Raw genomic sequence first — 23965 nt, forward strand, 5'->3', positions numbered from 1 at the left:
AGCTGCCACCTACAACTATCAAATGCATTATTTATAGGTTAGGAGGCTAAAAACTAAAAAGTAGCTCCATTTTCAATGTTTACTTTATCATTCTGATATGTAAATGATGCTCCAAAGATTCTTAGTAGACATTTATCTGTCAATTAAAGCTTGCTTGTCTTTTTAAATACCCAGAAAGAAATGCTACCTTCTTTACTTAAGCTTTTGTGACTCCAAATGATTGATCCTCCTTAGGATCTAAAAACTTCTTAGGGTCTAAACTTAGGATCTTAGAATATTAGCTCTGGATGGGTAGAGGTTTTTGTTTGTTTGGTTCACTGCCATTTCCCTAGCACCTAAAAGTGCCAAGCACAGGATGCAACCAATGAATGACTAATTATAAATTTTATTGTAGTATCATAGCACCTGTCATATTTTTATCCTTATCTTCTTGACTGGAAAGAACTCCACAAGATCAGCAAATCTATTTGATCTGTCTTTGGTATTCCCAGATCATAGCATGATACCTGTTTTATAATAGCCATTTATTTTTAAAAAATTGTTGAGTGAATGTTGAATTATGAGATGTCTTTTTTTTTTTTATTGAGTTGGAATCTCACTCTGTTGCGCAGGCTAGAGGGCAGTGACACGCTCCTGGCCACCCCAGCGCCAACCTGCTGGGCTCAGATGATTCTTCCGCCTCAGTCTTTCAAGTAGCCAGAACTGCAGGTGCGTGCTACCATGCCAGGCTAATTTTTTGTATTTATTGTAGAAATGAGGTCTCGCCAAGCTGCCCGGGTTGGTCTCGAACCCGTGAGCTCAGGAAATGCACTTGCCTCAGCCTCCCAAAGTGCTGGGATTACAGGTTGAGCCTCCGAGCCTGGCCAAGTGGATATTGAGATCTAGGCAGCCCAATAATGTATCTTGTTTTTAAAGATACATTATTATATTAAACAATGTCTACAAAATCATTCAGGGAGATGTCTGATGTATAATAAGCAATGACAAATGATATTTCTTTTACTTTCTTGCTAAAAATAAATTATAGCTGCAAAAAAAAGAAAAAAGTTAAAAAGAAAAGACTATTGTCAGGTAATTATAAATTAAATGAAAGTAAATTGAATTAAAATCTTCTTTACAAATAACTCATATGAACTAAGAATATATAAAATTTTACTTAAGGCACAGTGAATGTCAGAGAACAGAGGATGAATTGTGGCTGTTCACTATTCAAGTTTAAAAAATAATAGGTCCATTCGATCAAAGAAAACTAACTGAAAATTAGAGCTTTCTCTCAGAGAGTGTTAATACAATTATCTTTAAGTGAAGTATCTGGAGTCTAAAGACCAAGGATTTGATATCAAAAGATAGGTAAGAGTCTGGTTTATTTGAATTACTATCAATGTGGTCTTGAATGAATTACTTAATACTGTTGTCCTTCAGTTTCCTTGGAGAAAAGGATTATCTCAGTTTCTAGGTGTATAAATCACTTATATAAGCAAGTTACTATTATTAGAGTACATTAGCTAAACACAGGTTACTATCAATCCATTTTTAAAAGTCATGGAACAAATATCATAACACCTTTCATGATGAGTTTATTCTCAGAGATGTTACTTTTTGTCACTCCTCCAATCTGTTCCTCCCATTCCTCCTCATATACACTTTAATGAGGATTTCCAATTTTATTTTGCAGTGCCTATGAATCTACAGCCATTCTTTCTTTCCATGAGTTAGTATCTCAAACCTCTGAAGAACAAGTTAAGGAATAATACAAAGGGTAAAGGACTTGCGAACTTCTAAAACTGATTTCTTTTGGATCTTTGCTTCTGGTGAAAAACTAACCATTAATAATTTTTATAGCATGGTAAAACATACTGATTTATTACAAATATTGATGAAAATCAAGCTTAATATAATACAAAATAATTGAGACTGCCTACAGAAATTATCTCGATACTATTCGAGGCAATTGAAATATACTTGTACATTTCAAACAGCAACAATTTTCATTTTTTCCCCTTCATCTCAAAGTAAAATACATTAGTTCAGTAGGTACATTGTTCTTTAAGTACTGTAAAAGAAGTGAACACATATAAAACTAAATCTCTAATCTTAATAAGTTCCTGATCTAGGTAGAGAGATATGTGATACATCTAAACATACGATAAATGTCACATGAAATAAATGCTTATGAAACTGACTAAAGAGTTTATTGTGTAAAGGAATGTTCTGAGTAGAACCCAGTGAAGAAACAAAACTTGAGAGACAGATCATGGAATTGTCTAAAAATCACGAACATCTTAAATGAATTCTTGAAAGTTTTGGGATTTCACCTACAATCATAGTTGAGGGAGGGTGTTCCATTGGTAAAAAAAAACAAAACAATATTAATGTCTTCCCTTTCTTGTCCCTCAGTCCTCATCCTTCTAGAAGATGAGTCCACATTTAACTCAAATCTTTCATTTTTCTTTGTTATGGAAACAATAGAGCAAGATATTGTAAAACGTATTAATATGAATTGAAGAAAGGGAAAAGAGGAAGGAAAGGAAAGAAAAGGAAAGGAAAAGAACAAGGGAGGGAGGAGAAAAAAGGGAGGGGGGAGGGTTGTTAGTTACTAGATATCAACATGGATATTGCGATCTAGGCAGCCCAATAATATGGAAAGACTCCAAGGTGTACTGGAGAAAACAAATCCCTACTACTCAAGGAATCTTCTGCCTTTTAGGCAGCCATCTTCTTCAGCATCCTGCTCTCAAGACAGTTCAAAAGGCAATGTACTGTAGCAGAAAGAGTGGAGAGCTTTAGAACATGACAGACCTAGATTCAAGCCCTAAACTTGCTGCTTATTAAATGTAAACATGTAGGTAAGACACAAAACTCCTCTGGGGTTCAGTTTCTTAATCTCTAAATTGGACTTAATCCCCTGCTCAGCTCATTAAGCTAGGACAAAGTAAAACATTACAACAAATGTAAGACACTTAGCACAATACCTGGGGCTTGGTAAAGTGACTTGTAAAGCACTAAGGAGCGTCCCAGAAAATATATTCATCCTGAAGACCCTTGATGCAGGATGCCCAAATAACTTCCAATGGTAGAACACAAACTCAAAGTCATTTCATACATGCCCTAATCACCTAAGGTCTCCAGGAGTTCGGAGTAAGATCATTAACTCCAGTACTGACTATATCCACTGAATCTAGACATGTTCCAACCTGCCAGGACCTAGGATCGGCACAAGCTATCTTTTACCTGAGGAACTTCATAGCTTGATGAGTGCTATGGTTTGAATGTTTGTCCTCTCCAAAACTCACAACGCAGGAGGACTACTTGAGTCAGTTTCAGACTAGCCTGGGCAACATAGTGAATCTTCTCCTCTACACAAAATCAAAAAATTTGCCAGGAGTGGTGGTGTGATTGTAGTCCCAGCTACCAAGGAGGCTGAGGTGGAGGAATCCCCTGAGCCCAGGCGGTCGAGGTTTCAGTGAGCTATGACTGTGCCATTGCACTCCAGCATAGGCAACAGAGTGAGACTCTGATTTAAAAAAAAAAAAATCAGTATTGGAAGGTAGGGCCTTTAAGAGGTGATTAGGTCATGAGAGCTCTGTCCTTGTGGGCAGATGTAATGCCTTTACAAATAAGCTTTCAAGGAAATATATGGACTTGAGTGGGGGAAGATGGCGGCCGAGCCAGTCAGACTTTGTGAGTCCCGGTGTGAGTGAGTGAATGTATGGAAAATTTTGTGTACGTGCTGGTGAGCGAGTAGGTGTGTGAGTGGCTGACTGAGTGAGGGCTAGGGAGCTAGTGGCCAGGGCTCTCCTGGTACAGTGGCTGGTGTCACAACTGCTAGGCTTGGACCCTAGTGATTCCCAGGATGCAGAAACTGAGCGCCATTCTCTCTCTCTCTCTCTCTTTTTTTTTTTTTTAATCAACAAAACCCTTCCTGGGAAGAAAATGCTGGGAGAGAGTGTCTAAGTGGGGGCTGGACAGTAAGTGGAGAGGCCCCTGGTGCCACAGCTGGTGCCGCAGCTTCTCTGCGTGGTCCCTGGCTCTTCCCAGGTCGCAGAAGCCAAGAGTCTTTTTTTTTTTTTTAACGGATACAAGATTTCCTGTGAACAGTGTCAGGGAGAGACTGTCACCCCAGGTTCTCCGTCACCATTGTCAGGAGAGACTGCAGACTCCAGACTTTGCCTCACCACTCCAGGGCCTGGCAGAGCACTGGCAGCAGGGGCTGCAGAGGGAGTCCAGAGGCAAAATCCAAGGAAGAGGACAAGAGAGGCACCCCACCACCATATTGCAGGAGGGGCAGGAGAGTACTCTGACTTGCTCACCATGGAGCAACAGACCTGATCTCTTGTCACTGGGGGATCAACTACTCAGGGATTGATCATGACCCAGAGGGAACATCCTGAAAGCACAAACTTCGGAGGGACTTGACGAGTGCTGAGTTTCAGGTGCCCCACCCCCTACCCTGACCCAGCCGTGTGGCCAGAAAAGGACGAGGAAGGACTCCAAAGAGATCAGTGGTGAGTCCAGGGCTGACCCAAAACCCCTCCTCCCCAGCAATCCTCTGGAATGTCAGACCCCCACAGCGGGGCCACCACTGAGAGGAAAAACCCCAGGTGGAGACCGGACGTCAGTTGCAATAGGAAAACTCCATTCCAGGATAGGCCTGACTGGGGCAACCCCACCCCCACCTCCTGCGAGTACATACCTGGAGAAGAGACAATCCCGTACCACCCCACAGAAGGAGATCTCCCTGACCATAGAGAGTGGGAGGGGAGGACTGCAGCCCCGCCCACCTCCACTTCCCCTCCCCCTTCCCTGTTTGGAGGACTAGGAGAGAGTGGAAGAGGTGGCTCCACAGGAGAGACCTGATTAGATAATTAGAGGAACAATTACAGAACCTGCCACAAGAGGACAGGGTTTTTTTTGTATTTTTCTTTTTCTTTTTTTAAAATTTTTAAAAATTATTTGGCTGTTTGTTAGTTCATCTATTTTAAAAATATTTTTCCTTTGTGCATGAATATGTATGTGAGGGTTTAATCTGCATCCCCCCATTGTTTTATCTTTTTCTGTTTCTTCTTTTATTTGCTGTTTTTTGTTTATGTGTATATGGATGATTGAGTGTTCATCTTTCAATTTTGTTGTTGTTGTTGGTTTGTTTTTGCTCTTTTGTTCCTCTTGGTTTTTTATTTTTATTTTTTATAGTTTAAGGTGTTTGTCAATATATGTGTGAGAAATTGATCTGAATTCCTCTTTTTTTTTTCCAGTCTTTCTGTTTATCTTCTCTATTCACTTTGTGCTAGGCATGTGTGTGTGTTTAGTTTTCTTTGGTTTTTGTTGTTGTTGCTGTTTGTTTTGTTACACTTTGCTGTTATTCCAGTTTGCTTTGGAGGGTGTGTGTATGATTGTGTATGTGTGTGTTCAATTGTTTTTTACTCTGGTTTCTTCTTTGCATCATCATATAGAGGAGTGGTGGGGAGTGGGTCTCAGGGAACGCAACCATATAAGTGAACACTGTAATTTGCAAGTAGTTTCTGAATCCTAGCACTCCATCCCCTATTTTATTTGAATTTCAAAAACATCAAGAGACAGCAAAGCTTTCCATCCACCATTCTATTTCAAAATAGGACAAATCCAGAGCCTGGATCAGGGAAGAACAGAGGACTGAGCAAACATCAGAAGGGAAAGCCTCTCCCACTGACACTGAATAATAGAACTAAAGAGAAAAACAAGACATCTGTCACAAATGAGGAAAAGTCAAAGGAAGACCTCAGGCAATTTCAAGTCTACCGAAGACAAAACTCCTGAGAAATGAGACCTTGGTGCCCAAACAATGGAAGTCACCAATGACTGGCCCCAGAATATACAGGGATTAGGAAATGGATGAAAAGAGTGAATAAGACCCAAGGAAGACAAGATATAACACTGAAAGAACTTGTAACACAGATTTTGGCAATAAAAAATTTCATCGAGGAAATAAATAACAAGTTGACACTCATGGAAAGTATAATTAATCTAGCTGAAGAAAGAATCTCAGAACTTAAAGACCAGAACACGGAAATAACCCGATCTGTAAAAAACATAGAAAGAAGGCTCAGAAAGAAAGAACAAAGCCTACAAGAGATATGCGATTATATCAAGAGGCTGCTACCTTACTAACAGCCCTAGATAGACCAACGAGGCAAAAAATCAACAAGGAGATCCAGAACTTAAACTTGACACTCGACCAAATGGACTTAATAGATACTTATGGATTATTCCACCCAACAAGCACAGAATATACATTCTACTCATCACCACACAGAACGTACTCCAAGATTGATCACATCCTTGGCCACAAATCAAGCATACACAAATTTCATAAGGTTGAAATCTTGCCATGCACATTCTCAGACTATAGTGGAATAAAAGTAAACATCAACACCAACAAAATTTCCCCAAGGTCCACAAAGACTTGGACACTAAACAGCAAGATGCTGAACAACTACTGGGTAAAAATTGAAATCATAGCGGAAATTAAGAGATTCCTGGAAACAAATGAAAATGAAGAAACATCTTACCAAAACCTCTGGGATGCCATGAAAACAGTTTTAAGAAGGGAATTTATATCTCTACGAGCACACATCAAGAAAACTGAAAGATCGGAAGTTGAGAGCCTAACAAATCACCTAAGGGACCTAGAAAGAGAAGGTCCCAAAACCCCAACTTTAGCAGAAGAATCCAAATCACCAGAATAAGAGCCCATATATGGGACATAGAAGACAAAAATATAGAAAACATCAACAACAACAACAAAAACTGATATTTGAAAGAATTAACAAGACTGATGGACCCCTAGTCAGAATGACCAAGAAAAAGAGAGAAAAACCCCAAATAAACACAATCAGAAATACAAAAGATCAAATCACAACTGACGCCAAAGAAATACAAAAGATTATCAGAGATTACTATGTACACCTACATGGAAACAAACTTGATAACTTAAATGAAATGGAGAACTTTCTGACATCACACAACCTCCCCAGGTGGAAACCAGAAGACAGTAAGACACTAAATAGACCAATAACAACTCAGGAAATTGACTCTCTCATATGTAAACTACCTACAAAAAAAAAAAAAAAAAAAAGCCTGGACCACATGGTTTTCCGGCAGAATTCTACAAAATGTAAAAGCAGGAACCAATACCAATCCTATTGAAAGTATTCCAGGCAATTGAGAAAGATAGAATTCTCCCCAAATTATTTTATGAAGCTAACATCACACTGTACCCAAACTGGGTAAAGATCCAAACAAAAAAGAGAACTACAGGCCAACATCCCTTATGAACATAGATGCAAAGTCCTCAATAAAATTCTAGCAAATCGGATCCAAAAACACATCACAAAAATCATCCACCATGACCAAGTAGGCTTCATCCCCAGGATGCTGGACTGGTCAACATTCACAAGACCATAAATGTAATTAAATACATCAACAGATGTAAAAACAAGAACCACATGATTATATCATTGGATGCAGAAAAAGCTTTTGATAAAATCCAGCATCCCTTCTTGATAAAAACCCTCAAACACTTAGGTATAGAAGGAACATAGCTCAAAATAGTAAGTGCCATTTATGATAAACCCACAGCTAACATATTACTAAATGGACAGAAACTGGAAACATTTCCCTGAAAACTGGAACAAGACAAGGCTGCCCACTCTCCCCCCTCTTGTTCAACATTGTGTTGGAAGTCCTAGCTAGGACAGTTAAATAAGAGAAGGAAATCAGTGGTATCCAAACAGGAAAAGAGGAAGTCAAGTTATCCCTCTTTGCTGATGATATGATCCTATATCTTGAAAATCCAAGGGAATCTGTCAAAAACTTCCTTGCACAGATAAAGGACTTTGGCAAAGTCATAGGGAACAAAATAAATGTGCAAAAGACACTTGCATTCTTATACACCAACAACAAGCAGGCAGGGACCCAAATAAAAAGCACAATCCCATTCACAATAGCCACACACAAAAAAATGAAATACCTTGGCATCTTCCTAACTAGAGAAATGAAAGACATTTACAATGAGAACTACAAAACACTGCTCAAAGAAATCCAGGAAGACACAAACAAATGGAAAAACATTCCATGCTCGTGGATAGGAAGAATCAATATTGTTAAGATGTCCATCCTACCAAAGGCAATCTACAGATTCAATGCAATACCCATTAAGTTACCAACATCATTCTTCTCAGACCTGGAAATGACAACACAGAATTCATATAGAAACATAAATGACCACGAATAGCCAAAACAATTCTTAGCAAAAGAAACAAAGCAGGAGGTATCACACTTCCAGACTTTAAACTTTACTATAAGGCTACAGTAATCAAAAGAGCCTGGTATTGGTACAAGAACAGGCACATAGATCAATGGAACAGGATAGACATTCCGGAAACAAAGCCTCAATTCCTCAACCAACTCATCTTTGACAAAGCCTCCAAAAACAACCACTGGGGAGAGGAGAACCTATTCAGTAAAAGGTGCTGGGAAAACTGACTGATGACATGCAGAAGATTGAAACAGAACCCCCACCTATCACCATACACAAAAATTAACTCTGAATGGATCAAAGACCAAAACCTAAAACTTCAAACTATAAGAATCTTAGAAAATGCAGGGGACAATCTTATGGAAATTAGAACTGGCAATCAATTCTTGATCAGAACTCTAAGTGCCCATACCATAAGAAATAAGATAGACAAGTGGGACCTCGCCAAACTAATGAGTTTCTACAAAGCAAAGAAACCATCAAGGGAGCAGGGAGACAGCCCACATAATGGGAAAAAAATATTTGCCAACTGTATATCTGACAAAGGCCTAACATCTAGGATCTACAAGGAACTCAAATTTGCCGAAAGGAAAAAAAAACAAACAGCCCCATTAAAAAGTGGGCAAAAGACATGAATAGACACTTCTCAAAAGGAGATATACAGGCAGCCAACAGATATATGAAAAAGTGCTCAGCCTCACTCATCATCAGAGAAATGCAAATCAAAACCATATTGATTTGCTTACTGGGGTTACCACCTAACCCCAGTAAGAATTGCCATCATTAATAAAACAAACAACAGATGCTGGTGAGGATGTAGAGAAAAGGAACGCTTCTACACTGCTGGTGGGGATGCAAACTAGTGCAACCTCTTTGGAAGACAGTGTGGTGGTTTCCGAAAGAACTAGAATTGACCTTCCGTATGACCCAGCAATTCCCTAATGGGAATATACCTGGAGGAACTCAAATCATTTTACAAAAAAGATATTTGCACACATATGTTTGTTTCAGCTCTATTCATAATAGCAAAACATGAAACCAACCATGTTGCCCATTGAAGCTGGACTGGATAAAAGAAATGTGGTACATATACGCAACAGAATATATGCTGCCATAAAGAAGCACAAACATGGACTTCGCAGCAACTTGGATGAATTTAGAGTCCATCATACTCAGTGATTATCACAGAAACAAACAACAGAGTACCATATGTTCTCACTCATAAGAACAATCCTAGAACAATCCTTATAATACTGTAAGAAAGAAATTGGCAGTAGTGGGAAACTGTCAGGGGAGGTGGGGTGGGATTAGCAGATGAGGGAAACTGCTAGGGGAAGGAGGGGCATACCTCACCAACAAGGATACCTGCATAATCAACGTTTGTATACCTAACCCTGAATTGTACCCCACATCTTTATAATAAAAATAATAATAATTCAAAAAAATAAAAATAAATAAGCTTTCAAGAGTGTGAAGTTTATAAAAATATTTTTTAAAATATTGCTCTTCTGATCTTGTGCCATCTGAGAAGCAGTGTTCCTCCCCTTCAGAAGATGTACCCTCCTTGGAAGCAAAAAATGGGCTTTCCTGGACATCAAATATGCTAGCCTTTTGTCTTAAACTTCCCAACCTCCAGAAGTGTGAGAAACAAATTCTGCTCTTTATATATTGCCCAGTCTCAGGCATTCTGTCTTAGCAGCACAAAACCGACTCCGACTATGAGTTTCAGCTTTGCATAATCCCTGTTGTATTAATCTTGTTCTACAACCTTCTGGGCAAATTTATAACTGTTCTATTTTAAAGAGTGATTTTACTGCCTATTATTGTGATCCCTTCAGAGTTTCGTATTCTAAAGAGTTTTAAATGTTAGTTTACCTTTGCTTCTTTGCCTTTTGGTTCTATTTTGTGGCTGTGTTTTTAAAGACCCACTCAATTTTATTTTAAATTAAAAGTGCAATGTACTGGTCATACTCTAAAACTACATTTTTTATACCAAACAAACAGCCTTTTCTTTAATAGTATTTCACTGAACCTATTCGTCGATGGATGAGCTTATCACAGTTTTAAAGGTGCTAACAATTGCACAATCACAGCTTAGACTTCACTGATTTATAGTGACAAGAGAAAGTATGATTTATGTTCCTCATAATACAGTGTTTAAGAGAAGAATAGTAGATTATTTGGGGGAAAAATATATGTTACCTAGAGTCATCTTAAAAATATCTTCTGGCATCACTAAAGAGAAGAACAGAAATTGCCAATATGATTTCAGCCAGGGGAAACAGCAGTCCTTTATTGTGCTATATTTTCTATTTTTTATGCTGCCTTTTTAGTATGAATCACAATGAATCATTCCAGCTGTTGTATAAAGATGTTAAACAAACAAAACTCAGGTAGAGAAAGAAATGCAGAAGCTAGTGCACAATTGATACTCAAACAATCTAACACTGATTTCATAATGCATAGAGTAATATTATTTAAAGATGAGAAATGCCAGAAGATAATGGATAATTATACCTAAACTGAATATGATAGAAATCTTTATTGCAAAGATGCCAAAGTGATATGTTTGGGAGGATCAGACGGGCTACTTTCTAAAAGATAGACAACAAATTCCTGCATTCCAAAAATTATTCAATAATCCAGGTAGCCAAGGGAGATGAAGTAGGTTCTTCCAATAGTCTCTGCCTACCTAGAGCAAAAATAGAACCATGAGCTCTTTTTATGGTCTATAGATGCAGTCACTGTGTTACGTTTTGACTATATGATTTGGTACTGGCTGTTTGGAAGAGGGAGCAAGAATGTTCCTGAATGAATTAAATTCACATGCAGTTTATTCTTATCATTCTCCTGAAGTAGAAATTTGGAATTGTATATTTAATAACACATGTGTGTCTAATTATGTACTGGCTGCATGGAAAGCTGTAAAAGAAAAAAAGCGGGCTTAAATAAAATTAGTCAACTTAAGATTAAAGGTACTTTGCTATTACAAACCAAGATTTAAAGTATCTCAAAATAAACAAAGAGACATCTTTAATAGTGCACCAGTGAGGCATCGCTCATAGAATAACAGGTTGTGGTACTATCCTGTCATGGGCATGGAGCCTGATCGTAAAAATACACTTTAGAAAAAAATTTACAATACAATAGGCCATTACTATAATGGGAGAGTAGGAAAAATAAGACGTCACTAGCAGATTTCAGTCAATGTAGTTTCACATATAAAATGTAGGTAACTGAAAAGAAAACTTCAAAGACATCTGGATGAAGTACAGTCGTTAGAGTAGGGAAAGAAATGATGACCACAATGAGAAGTTGTATGAATAGCAGCAAATTGTAGGACAGAAGATAAACAGAAGAAAAAAGGGACAATGTGCTTAGGATAATAATTGAAGGACATTATGGGATGAAAATGTGAGTTCAAAGAGAAATGATGGGAGAGAAAAACTGGTTTTGAAAGGCAAACTCTGTCAATGTGGAGGCAACCAGATTTTGTCAAAAACCTAGCTGCCTCAAATTCTTTTTGAAGTAGGAGTGGATTATCAATAAATAAAATGCAGTCGTTACTTTGTTTTATAGTCAGAATCCATATAAAAATAAAATGAGGATTTAGACAAAGCATATTTTTAGGAATTTGCCCCTAATGGATGGCCAAGCAAGATAAGATAGTTCTAAAAGAGTGCTTTTGAGTTTAAATCTTTGTCACACACAAAAAGGTGAGTTTCAGAAATGCTTTTTAGGATCAAACTGCTAGAAATCTGGCAGATACCAAATTCCCATAGGAATAAAATCTTTCTACGGAATGATTTGGATTGTAGACAGATTGCCTTGGACTTTTTAGGGAGAGCACAGGAATAAGTATCCATTGTACTTCACTAAGTAGGCCAGTCCAGAGCTGGAATTGGTGGCAATTAAACCAAGATTGGAGACAGATGGATGGAGAACTATACGCATGTAATTTAATTTGGCTAATGGGAAAATTCAGTTTTTATTTCTCAGAAAGAAAAAAAAAAACACATTAGGTGGGCCTCAATCACATGTAGTTGTAAAAACGAACCAAGTGACACTTAAAAATGGGAACTACAAATCTAACAGGACAGAGAATGCTTGCCTTTGTGGCATCATCTTGAAATACTATCCCTCATTCTAACATAAAGTGATTGACACTAATGAAGTATCAGTGCTAATAAAAAAGAAAAAAACCAGATCAAATTATCATTGTCAGTTATTCAAAGAACATGAGGAAATGCTGCCAACAACTATTTTACATTTAGTGAGACGATCAGGAGGTGGCAACAAGCCACACAGTTCAAAATTAGGTTTCCTGCTGAGTCTGGCTTGTACTAGATAAATGTGTACATCACTGGATCAAAAGAAAATCATATTTACTTTATTTGGTCATATGCAGTCTTCACAATAATGCTACATAATTAACTTCGAAAAACCTGACAAAGAAAAGTAGTAACTATTAAACAAAAAGCATCAGAATTTTATAATCAATTATTTTTAAATGTTGTTTTATACATCAAGAAGTGGATAAAATAAGAAATGGTGAACTTAGTAAGATTATTAAGTGTTCACTCTTTAGTCTGCTTCCAGGTTCAAGGGTGTGGTCACTCGAATTTATTTATTTTTGTTTTATTTTACTTATTCTTTATACTTCCCTCAGGCCCTGAGAACTAGTACCATTACACTCTAAGTGCCTTTTTTTAGACATATAGTCAAGAACTGCAGATTTAGAATATTCAGGGAAAAAAGCACGTTTGTGTCTGTACTGAGCATGTATAGACTTTTTTCCTTGTCTTTCTGCATTGTTTAAGGAATAATGACAGCATTGCATTGCATTAGGCATTATAAGTAATCTGAAGATGATTTAAAGTATACAGGAGGATGTGTGTAGGTTATATGCAAATACTATGCCATTTTAAATAAGGGACTTAAGCATCCAAGGATTTTGGTATCTGAGGGGGTTCCTGGAACTGATCACCCATGGACACCAGAGGACAACTGTACTTTTTTTTGTCACAAGTCAAGCAAAAATGTATCAGCTATCTTATCAGTCACTATATATACTATGTCTCTATCTACCACAAATAAATATTAATTCTGTATTATGTGTTTGGCACTGACCAAATATTAAGAGCTAAGGTCATTCAGTCAAAATGAGCTTTCAATAACTATCCAATAAATCAACTCAAACAAATTATTTACTGATAAATTATCCTTCTTTCTGGTGGTTGTGAGAACAGTAGAGAATGGTCTGCTGCTACGGTAAACTAGTATAATAAATAAACAAGATGGCTGGTTGTCAGTGGTAAAAATTACACCATTGAAAATGCAATTGGGTTTCAGAGACCTTCATACTTCTACTGTTTGCAGTAAGGAGAAACAATATTTTACACTTCAGCCCTGAAGGTCACTTTTTTTTACTGTAATTGAGAATTTAAGTGTAATCACTACTAACTGCCAAAAAAAAAAAGAAAGAAAATAAATCTACAATTTATTTGTATTAACCAGTAAAATTATGTTTAATTTAACACAGTACAGGACTTGTTTAGCTAATGAAATTATCTAGCATTGTAACTAAAATTGAAAATGAAATATTTATTTAGGTGTTGATAAGTGGTTTCTATTATTCAGATATTAGCATTTTATTTTATTTTAGAAATAAGGTTATGACCAAAGTAGTCAAAATAGAATAAGTGCCTACAAGTTAGCAAACATTTGAATAACTTTTGACCATGATGATTTTTATATCAGGATAAGTAAAATACAAAAATGCATAGTTTAAAGGTAATAAGTCTTAATAATTTGACCAAATATTCACACCCAGGACATAAGAGTTTTTTGCCAATTTTTTGTTATATTTTGCTTTGCTTTGCTTTGCTTTTTTGTTTGTTTGTTTTGTTTTGTTTTTTAATATTAGTACATCTTAAGTCTGGCCTCATCTTTCTGAGTGAAAGCGACAGGGAGACCCAAGGAATTTCATATTAAAAGAACACAAAACACACACAAAAACCATCAACCAAAGAAAAAGTTCTTCACCTGTTGGATAAGCAGTGTGTTAAAACCACAAGAAATCCAAGTACTCCTAGTTTATCGAATCGAGAACCTTAGATTTTCATGAAAAGATTCATCTAGAAATAGTGGTGTCTGAAAATCTTTATAGAATGACTACTGTTTTTTGTTTTGCTTTTTTTTCCCCACCTGTGATAATGTACTCCTAGATGTAATGATTAAAGAAAAGATTATTAGCTTATTCTGTTCTCGGAATATTTTCTCTGCCTTCTTGCTTTAACTCAAACCTGGGTCTCCTCTCATGATAACACTTCCAATGCAGCCCTCTCCAGCAGTAGTACTTCTTTCTCCCATGGCCTTTGTACCCTCAGCCCCAGAAAAATAATCTGAGGCACTACTAGGTCACTGGACATTGTCTGAAGATTTTTAGCTCCTGACTCACAGTCCTTCCCTCTTCCACAAAACTGACCTTACTTTTTGGCAATATCGATAGCCTCACAGACACATTTTGGCCCTTCTTTTCCTCTAGTGACCATCTGTCATACCCTCAGGATCACACACTGGCCTGGACGCTGTCGTGACCAATATCTGTACTTTTCTTTGATCTCATTTTCAAGAATCCCATTTGCTGGCTACCACCCCCTGTCTCTTCAGCTCACACGCTTACAATTCTTTGATCTCACCAAGACCAGGTCTATTGGTCCTATTTCCTTTTAATTCACACTCCTTCCCTTTACACTCCCATTTTATTCCATCGCCAGTTCAGATAGTTTAGTCAATCATGAGTGCTTCTTTGCACACAACTCGTTTTCTTTATTTTCTCAGTTCCGTATTCCTCTCTCAGAAAACCCTGGCCCTGGCTGAACTTATTCTGCCTACCTAGGCCTGTGATGGGGTGCAGAACAACCTACAAAATATGGGACTGTGGCATTTGAAAAAGCAGTAAAAGCAAGAAGGTCTCTCTGACCTTCTCCTGTTCTTCTCCTTTGAAGGACGCCATAAGAGAATTCTCTGACCCTCGCCCTCAAAGGCTGTCTTCCTACATCTGGAAGAAAGGAACACCCTTATCCTCAAAGACCCTGAGGTACAGAGTAATCTGAACAGAGGCCTTACAAAATTCCCCACAATTTATGACCGTAGATTATACCTTTTGGTCTTCTAATACTTCTACTCTCTTGCTCAAACTTAGCATAAAAATCCACACATTCCCTGTTTCTTTGGGTCTTCGTTTCTGAAGGTTGCTGTGTCGTGTAAAACTTATGTCAAGTATGCCTGTTCCTTATTTGTCTTTTGCCACAGGGTTCTCAACCATCAACCTACCAATGGTAAGGAAAGAAACCTTTTCTTTCCCACGTCTGCTTTCCCAGTTGTTTACTGCAGGCTGGAAGAAATACACAATTATGCTGAATTCCCTCATTTAAAATATACATTTTTTCTGGGCTTTTACTGCTGCCCAAAAACTTAATACATGTCCATAGTTTGCTGCTTTCCCACTCTGGAAGAGAATAATTTTGCTTTTCCAATCTAAAGAGACTTACAGAGAACTCCCACTACCCTTTTTACCCATCTGCTAATGTATTGCCTTTTTTCACATGTTCATGGATAGACTACAGTGTACCTGCTTTGGTCTGAATGCTTGTGTTCTCCCAAAATTCATGTACCTGCTTTGGTCTGAATGCTTGTGTCCTCCCAACATTCATGTGTTAAAATCTTAACCCTTGAGGTGATAGTATTAGGAGGTGTAGTCTTTGAGAATTGATTAGGCCATGCGGTCAGAGCCTTAAAAATGGAATCAGTGACCTTTTAAAAGATGCCTGAGACAGCTCTCTCAACTCTTCTGCCATGTGAAGTTATAGCAAAAAGATGGCCATCTCTGAACCAGGAAGTGGACCCTCACCACACACCAAATCTACAGGTGCCATAATCTTGGACTTCTCAGACTTCAGAATTGTACAAAATAAATTTCTATTGTTTATAAGCCACTCAGTCTAGGTCATTTTGGTATAGCTATTGAATAGATATATTTCTCAACTGAGGTCAAGCCTTCTGTTTCCCCTACACAAGAAAATCAATCCAGCAATTCTTCCTTTATTCTCTTGTGTGATCTAATTTTACCTCTCCACTGGGTCACTGTCATCAAAAGGAACACATATTAAAAGTTATTGATGCCATACTTCTTACCATCTACCACCACATGTCCCCATTTATCACCTCCCATTCTCTTTTTAAAAAGTCCCTCTAATTAGACTTCTACTCACACTACTCCACTAAAGATGTTTTTTTGTCGATCTCAGTTCTCATTTTTTTAATCTATTAACAACATTTGACAAAGTTGGTTACTCCCTCATCTTTGACAGATTTTATTCACTTGGTTTCAGAACATTGCACTCACTTGTTTTTCCATTACTCTTTGGCCATTTCTTGGTGTCCTCTGATTGCATCTCTTCTCTCAACTTCCAAATGTAAGAGTGCAGTAAACTTAGACCTTTCTGTCCTCTACGCTTAATCCCTTAGTAATTTTGAAATCATCATCACAGGTTTAACAAGAATTATATGCCAGGTTCTGGGCAGAAGTCTAGTTATAATTAAGCATTAATAAGCTTGCACTTTGGCACATTACCTTGCAGCCCAAAGTCACATAGTACTAAATCCTAACATATGCATCCTCATTGTTCTTATAGACAGGCTTTCTGATATTAGGATGATAAAGCTTTTGTTTAAGAATTTTTTAAGATGTTCTTTAGATCTTGAATTCCAGGGGAAAGGCTGATGTCAACCAGTTTGCAGACCCCCCAGGGGAACCAAACCAGCATGATAATGTAGTTTCTTCAAATCCTGTCCCATGACTTCACCCTGAATTATTTGACCAATCAATGATCCCCACATTTCAGCCCACTCCATGCCCCTTAAAATCCCTAACTTCAAATTCTTCAGGAGGTAGATTAGAGGCTTCCGCCTGTCTTCTCATTCAGCTACTCTATGATTATTAAACTTTTTCTCTGCTCTAATCCTCAGTCTCAGTATACTGACTTGTTGCACATCAGGTAAACAAACCTATTCAAATTACAATCTCATCCAAGACATTTCCCAAATTTATATTTTCATATCAGATCTCTCCTCTGTACTCTGGGTATAACTGCTAAATTCTGCTATAGCATTTATTTTGAGAATGCTAATTTGTTCCAAAGCGACTGATATTAGTTTGAACATAATGCTATTTTCACATTTTCTTTTATTCATGCCAATTTTGTCCCACCATTGGAATGTATGTAGGTATGTTTCTTTGAACTAGGAATTTTAATTTCATTTAGGTAGCTGCTATTTGTTTTTGTTTTGTTTGTTTTGATAATAGAACTCTTCCAGGCACACCATAGATGATCAATAAATATTTGTAAATGAATAAATGGATTCAGGAGATCTTGTGAAATCCATGGGAATTATATGCAACATTTTTTGTATATATTTAACTTTCCGGGAGAAAGATTATAATTTTCTTCAGATGGTACAAGGGGTCCTTAATTACTTATGAAAACCAGATTAGTAATATAATTTTAACAATGACCCAATAGGTCCTTTTTTGAGCATCAGTATTAGCCCACTTTATGTAAAGTGTTCATATAGTAATTATAATGCCAGAAATATTGTTTCTATTTATGAACATTTTTTAAAGTCAGAAAAGTTAGTGTGCCAAAGTCATATCAAGGTCTTAGGGACACACATCTCACACATTAGTGTGGACACCCAATTTTTACATATATGAAACACAAAAGGATTTATAAATGTTTAATGAATAAACCTGATTGTTTTAAAAAAGTAATAGAATTCAGCATTCAAAAGCACATTATTGGTAACATTTTTGAACTCAGAAAAGCAATTTGTTTATCACTTAAAATTCTCCTATACAATGTTAGCATTTTGCACTATAGTCTTAGGCTTCTCTTCAGGCATGACAGCTATTCCTTCTGAGATTTCTGAGATGAACAAGTATTTACATAATGCTAAAAATAACCTCCTCCTTTTTTCTCTGAAAATTTTATATATAATACCAACTAAATTTTCCGCAGTATGAAAATGAGAACTAAGCAAAAAGCAAAACAATCTAAACAAATAAAATCAACTTAAAAAAATTATTTGCAGAAAAGATATTTATTATTCACAGAACTATTTCATTCCTTATTTATATCTGCTCTGTTCTTGTTTTGCAAAATGTCATATGCTTTGTTACCAAAGTGACTGCTACAGGTACCCACGATAACAACAGTGAGATGAAAGCTTTATAAAAGTAGGGAGGAAGGAAACTGTATAGAGACTGACTTACATATACAAAAGAACAGAGCGAATGAGGTCAATGTGTGTAGGAGCAAATAGCCCTATGTGGCTCAGTTGTTCACAAGGTCATGGTTTTACAGTCACCGTAATACAAATCACAAAAAAAATTGAGGGGAAAAAATTGTAATTTCCAGTCCAGGTAGAATGAAATAATCCAGGTAGCTAAAGGGAAAAAAAAGTATTAAAATTTTAGCTACTGGAAATATTTGGTTTTTTAGAATGATCCATTTTCTAAGGATTACTGTTGAAGCCATTTGTATTTGGTTAATGAAGACAAATTAGGAGCTTAGTTGAAAGATTTGTGTGTTGATAAAAGGAAAATGGAGATGATTATTAGGGTGGGGTCAGAATTCTGCAAAGAGAGATATAATCAAACATGAAGAAATTGGAATAGAAACTATGGAGATAATTGCCTGGTTTCCTCCTTAACATGCTTGATAAGGAGTCACCATATCAGTCAAAACAATCCCAAAAGAGAAACCTCTGAGTCACTCTTGTTTGAACTGGTTGGCTGTTAGATACAACATTGAGAGAGAGAGAGAGGAAAGAGGAAGGGAGGGAGAGAGAGATATTCCTGAACTATATTATTCTATATGGAACCTGTAATTAATAACAGAAACTTAGATTTATGAATCTCTTTGATAAGAGACAAGTCATAGGTGGGCCATCCTTTTAAATCTGATATTTTGCCTGACACTCATACATAAGTACATCTCATTTTTGTTGACTAAAAGCTAACATTATTCCAGGCCTTTCTCAAACTCATCATCTTGTAGATGGAAGGCATAGAGTGGCTGGAGCCTGTAAGATAGTAGATAACTTCATCCATTCCTTGCTGCAAATAAGCTGTGCAATTTTTCATTTGCTAAAATAACCGTAATTTAAAGAAAAATTACCTTTAAGGCTGTTTTGAACTTCTAAAGCTATATCGAGAGCATTAAAGGGCAGAACCGGTTCGTTCGCAATTTGCAAAATCACTTCTCCTGAAAGCTGAAAGAAAAAAGGAAAAAAAAATGAGCATTTAGTAATTAAGCATTTTTGTTTGTTTGGTTTTCATTATTTCATACACTTTTATACATCCAGAGTAGCAAAAATACACAGGAAAAAATATAATTTTATAAAATCTATTTTTCTTTCAAACACCTTTTTCATTGTATCTATTAAAAAAAGCCTCAGCATCTTTTCACGTCTCAGAATAATATAAAGAAATTATATTTTTTTCCTTTTTTTGAGCTAAAATATAAAGAAATTGCTTCCATAGTTGAAGGAGTTATAATATTTAGACTTTAAAACAATTTCTTACAGTTCAGAACATCATAAGATCAAACAGCAGAGAGGAACAACTGAAAATCAATGTCTGGTTCTTGGACTAAGCCAAACTTCAGACAAAATTAATGATCCATTTATTTCATTTGATAACCTACAGGTCACATTTGGCAGTTTACTTTAAAAGTAAACAGGCTTCCAAATTAACCTGCCTTGGGGAGGTCTTATGATTATGGTGACCTTCTGGTCCTGAGCAAAGAACTTTATCTGAGTTCCTCAAATTGTTGAAGTACTGATGAATGCATAATCTATGGACACTGAAAAGGATGCTGATTTGCTTCTGAATCTTGAAGTTTTGCCGATTGTCTTGCATGTAGACGTTTTAGCCTTTGTTACAATCTGTAGCAATGAAAAAGTCCAACTCTGATATAAGAAATCCTTCTCCCTTTCCCTAAACTTTCTTTTTTTGAGTTGGAGTCTCACTCTGTCGCCCGGACTGGAGGGCGGTGGCTGCTCTTGGCCACCGCAGCCTCGACCCGCTGGGCTCCTGCGATCCTTCTGCCTCCGCCTTCCGAGTAGTGGGAACAACAGGCACGCGCTACCACGCCCGGCTCATTTTTTTGATTTATTGTAGAGATGAGGTCTCGCCAAGTTACCCAGGCGGGTCTCGAACCCGCCGGCTCAGGCAATCCCTAAACTTTCTTATAGAAGGCTTTCAGCTTGTAGCAGACTCTGAAACACTCTCAGCTTTGTTCACATGTCTTCACGGGTGTATCCTCACACTTGGCTTCCAATAAACCTTTGTCAAGTTGTTTCTGCCTCAAAAGCCTTAATTTTGGTACACACATTTAAAGTATAATTTAACCCCCCAAAATGCCTTTAAAATCTTAGATATTATTATTATTATTATAATTATTTATTTATTTTTTTTGAGTTGAAGTCTCACTCCATCGCCCAGGCCGTAGTGCAGTGGGCCTCACAGCCACTCCAGGATCGACCTGCTGGGGTCTGGCGATCCTTCCGCCTCAGCCTTCCAAGTAGCCAAAACTACAAGTGTGTGCTAGCAAGCCCGGCTATTTTTTGGTTTATTGTAGAAATGAGGTCTGGCCAAGTTGCCCAGGCTGGTCTCGAACCCGCGGTCTCAGGCAATCCTCTCGCCTTGACCTCCCGAAGTACTGATACTACAGGCTTGAGCCACCACATCCGACGGTACTATTTTGCTAATGCTTTATTCCTAATCACTTTTTGGTAATTTATCAAAACTGATACCATTAATACATCTTTGAGGTGAATGCTTAAATTAAATTTTAAAATAAGTAACATTTTAAATGACATCCCCAAAGCTCATACCTGGAGAATTGTCATAAATGCATAATCCCTCACCACCCTACTCCAAAATTGTGTCTGAATACCAACATACGAACTACAGCTGGACTAGCATCTGCTTAATAGGATGAACAAGTCATATGCATTCATGTACATCTCAAAGGACCTTAGGGCTGGCAGCAAATGCCATTGCTATCTCTCTCTCTCTCTCACAAGTGATATCTAATATTTACCTGGGCTTAACAAATATCCCTACATTTCTCATAACCCTGAAGCCAGTACATAGGGAAATGTGACTAGGCTGATATTATTAATGCACTATGAAATGCAGTTAGTGAATGAAAACAATACCTTAGGAAAGTACACAGGGGAAATCAGTACATAACTTGAGATAGTACAGAACACATAAAAAATATAGCTTACTAGGAAATTAGGATGTTAAGTATTCAAATCCGTATATTGAACAAGGTCCAAATTCCATTTAATATTTAAAAGTTGTATTTCCCAATTGTTTGCACAATTCATATCACGAGCAAAATACAATTCAATTTTATCTTCTTCTGTGTGCTTGGGAAAATGTATTTCTTAGAAATAAAGAGAAAGAGTCAGCTTTGATACCCCTTTATTCCTTTGAGGTATTTTTTTCCCCAAATGTAGCAACCACTTCTTCCCCAATGCCTAAGGCATCTTTGCAGAGATTTATCCTCAGTGTTGGTATGCTGAAAATGATACTTCCAAAGTATCACTATACTTCCAAAGTATAGTACTTTGACATCCAGAGTTAAAGAAGCAGACAAGAGGTTTTTTTTAACCTTTCCTGCCCCCTCCCCATGTCCCCTTTGTCTCTCTCAAAGCACAGGATGAAGCTGTTCTCTAAAGTTCTCTTATCTACCTAGAAACCCTGAACCCCCCAAAAGAAGCACAATTCCCTGACAGCTCCTCCCAAAAATCCCCTTATCTATCACAGCAAAGAAGACAGAGGAATGCAACCACACTGGGATAAACTTTTTTCAAAAGGTTATATCTGCCTCTGGGGCTCATTCAAATTCCAAAGAGAATCATTTACAAGTTAATTTCTGTCTCCCAAGTGCATTTATTCTCCCTAATAATCATTTACTACCCCTGAAGCCCCTCCCTCCCCTATGAAGAAAGGTATATGTATCTGTACCCCACTGGGTTTTGAGTGATCATTCTCTTGAGAATCCCCTGTGCTATATATCTATGCCTCTTTCTTTATTAAAATCTTTCTGTTAATTCATTTTCAGCGAAACTTCAGAGAGCAAGGGGAAGCTTTCCCTTTGTCCTTGCACCATTATGGTGATCACAAAAGTCCTGGGAGACTGCGCACTCTTGATAATGCTGTGCTTCAGGAAAAGAGAAGCGTCTTCAAAAGATTAATATGAATCCTCTTTCTATTCGCCCCACCCCATCCAAAGCATGCAAGGAACACTGATATCTGGAAATATATTGTTTGTAAAAAGGAATCTTTTTTAAGAAATTAAGAAGCATTATGGCTTATTTTTTCAATTTGCACTGGATAATAAAAACTCCAGAACAGACATGTTTTGTTTACACTTTTGGAATCTAGAAACCACACACTACAAAAGATTAAAATGAAAGCGAAAGCGGGGAGGGAGGAGAAAGGTGACTTCTCTGAGTGCTTCTGGAGAAAGCTGTTTTGTTTTGTTTTTCAAAGAGTAGTTTGGCAGCTCAAATGACTAGAATATAAGCCAACTACCTTGCTATTTCTTTCAAAAAGAACCTGGCAACAAAGACTGTGACTTTGGAGACACTAGACGCAAGATAGAATACTTAGACTAAGTCAGCTTTGTTTGCAGTTTCATGAGCAAGAGGGAGATGTGCTTACCCCTTGCCATGCATCAAGGAGAGATGAGCCACACCGCATATTCTTACCACTCAGAAATTCAGTCTTCCTTAGGCATGTCAGAGCAAGCTTCCTTCACATTTATATAAGACCTCATTGTTCTCTTCAAAGTGCTTTCCACCTAGGGATCTTATTTCCTTATCCTGACAACCCTAGAGACAACTAGTGAGGGAATTAATACCCTGTGTTAAAAACATTAAAAATCAGCCTCACTGAGAACACACAGCTTACAGTAATGGTAAAGCTAAAATATCAATAACCGAAATTTCTTGAGCAGCTACTAGGTATCTAATGCTATTTGGACGTTTTCAAGGATCATTCTCCTTCATCCTCACAACAGCTCAGTAAGGCAGGTATCATAGTGCTCACATTATAGATAAAATAATGAGGTTCATGGAGATCAGGTAACTTGTTCAGGTTACATACCCTAGTGTAACTATGCTCCGTTTTTACTATAACATGAGGTTTATGTTAGAATTTAGCAAAAGTGTCTAAGTTATTTTGTAGAGAACTAAAACTAGACTCTAAATCCTTCCTGTTCTTTCTATTATATTGCCTTCCTCCTGCCGGCATAAAAAAGAATCCACTCTCGCTTATAATATTGGCTTATACCTGTAATATTATATCTCAATCCCTGGGTGGCTATGATATTTGGATCCCTTTGACACATATCATAAGCAAATAGATATTCAACATCCATGATATTTAATTATAATAACTTTGCAAACACATAGTCTGTGTCAAAACCCTGTGTCCTTCCTTCTCCATTCTTCTCTGACCATCTTACCCTTTGATCAGCAGATAAAGGAATAATAAATTAGAAAGAAAACAAATTGTACAGAACTAAA

The 23965-nt window shown here is 37.2% G+C and overlaps 1 protein-coding gene across 1 annotated transcript in view; it reads right to left on the bottom strand.

Moving 5' to 3' along the window:
• The window catches only part of NAALADL2 (N-acetylated alpha-linked acidic dipeptidase like 2), a 592600-nt gene that overhangs the window by 50001 nt on the left and 518634 nt on the right, over positions 1-23965 (bottom strand). Inside the window, exon 9 of the mRNA XM_021717095.1 lies at positions 19537-19630. Coding sequence (XP_021572770.1) covers positions 19537-19630 — 94 coding nt within the window. The remainder of the gene's footprint in view (positions 1-19536; positions 19631-23965) is intronic.

This window comes from Carlito syrichta, unplaced genomic scaffold, assembly GCF_000164805.1.
Source record: "Carlito syrichta isolate Samal-C Ts95f unplaced genomic scaffold, Tarsius_syrichta-2.0.1 Scaffold309283, whole genome shotgun sequence".
NCBI classification, from domain to species: domain Eukaryota; kingdom Metazoa; phylum Chordata; class Mammalia; order Primates; family Tarsiidae; genus Carlito; species Carlito syrichta.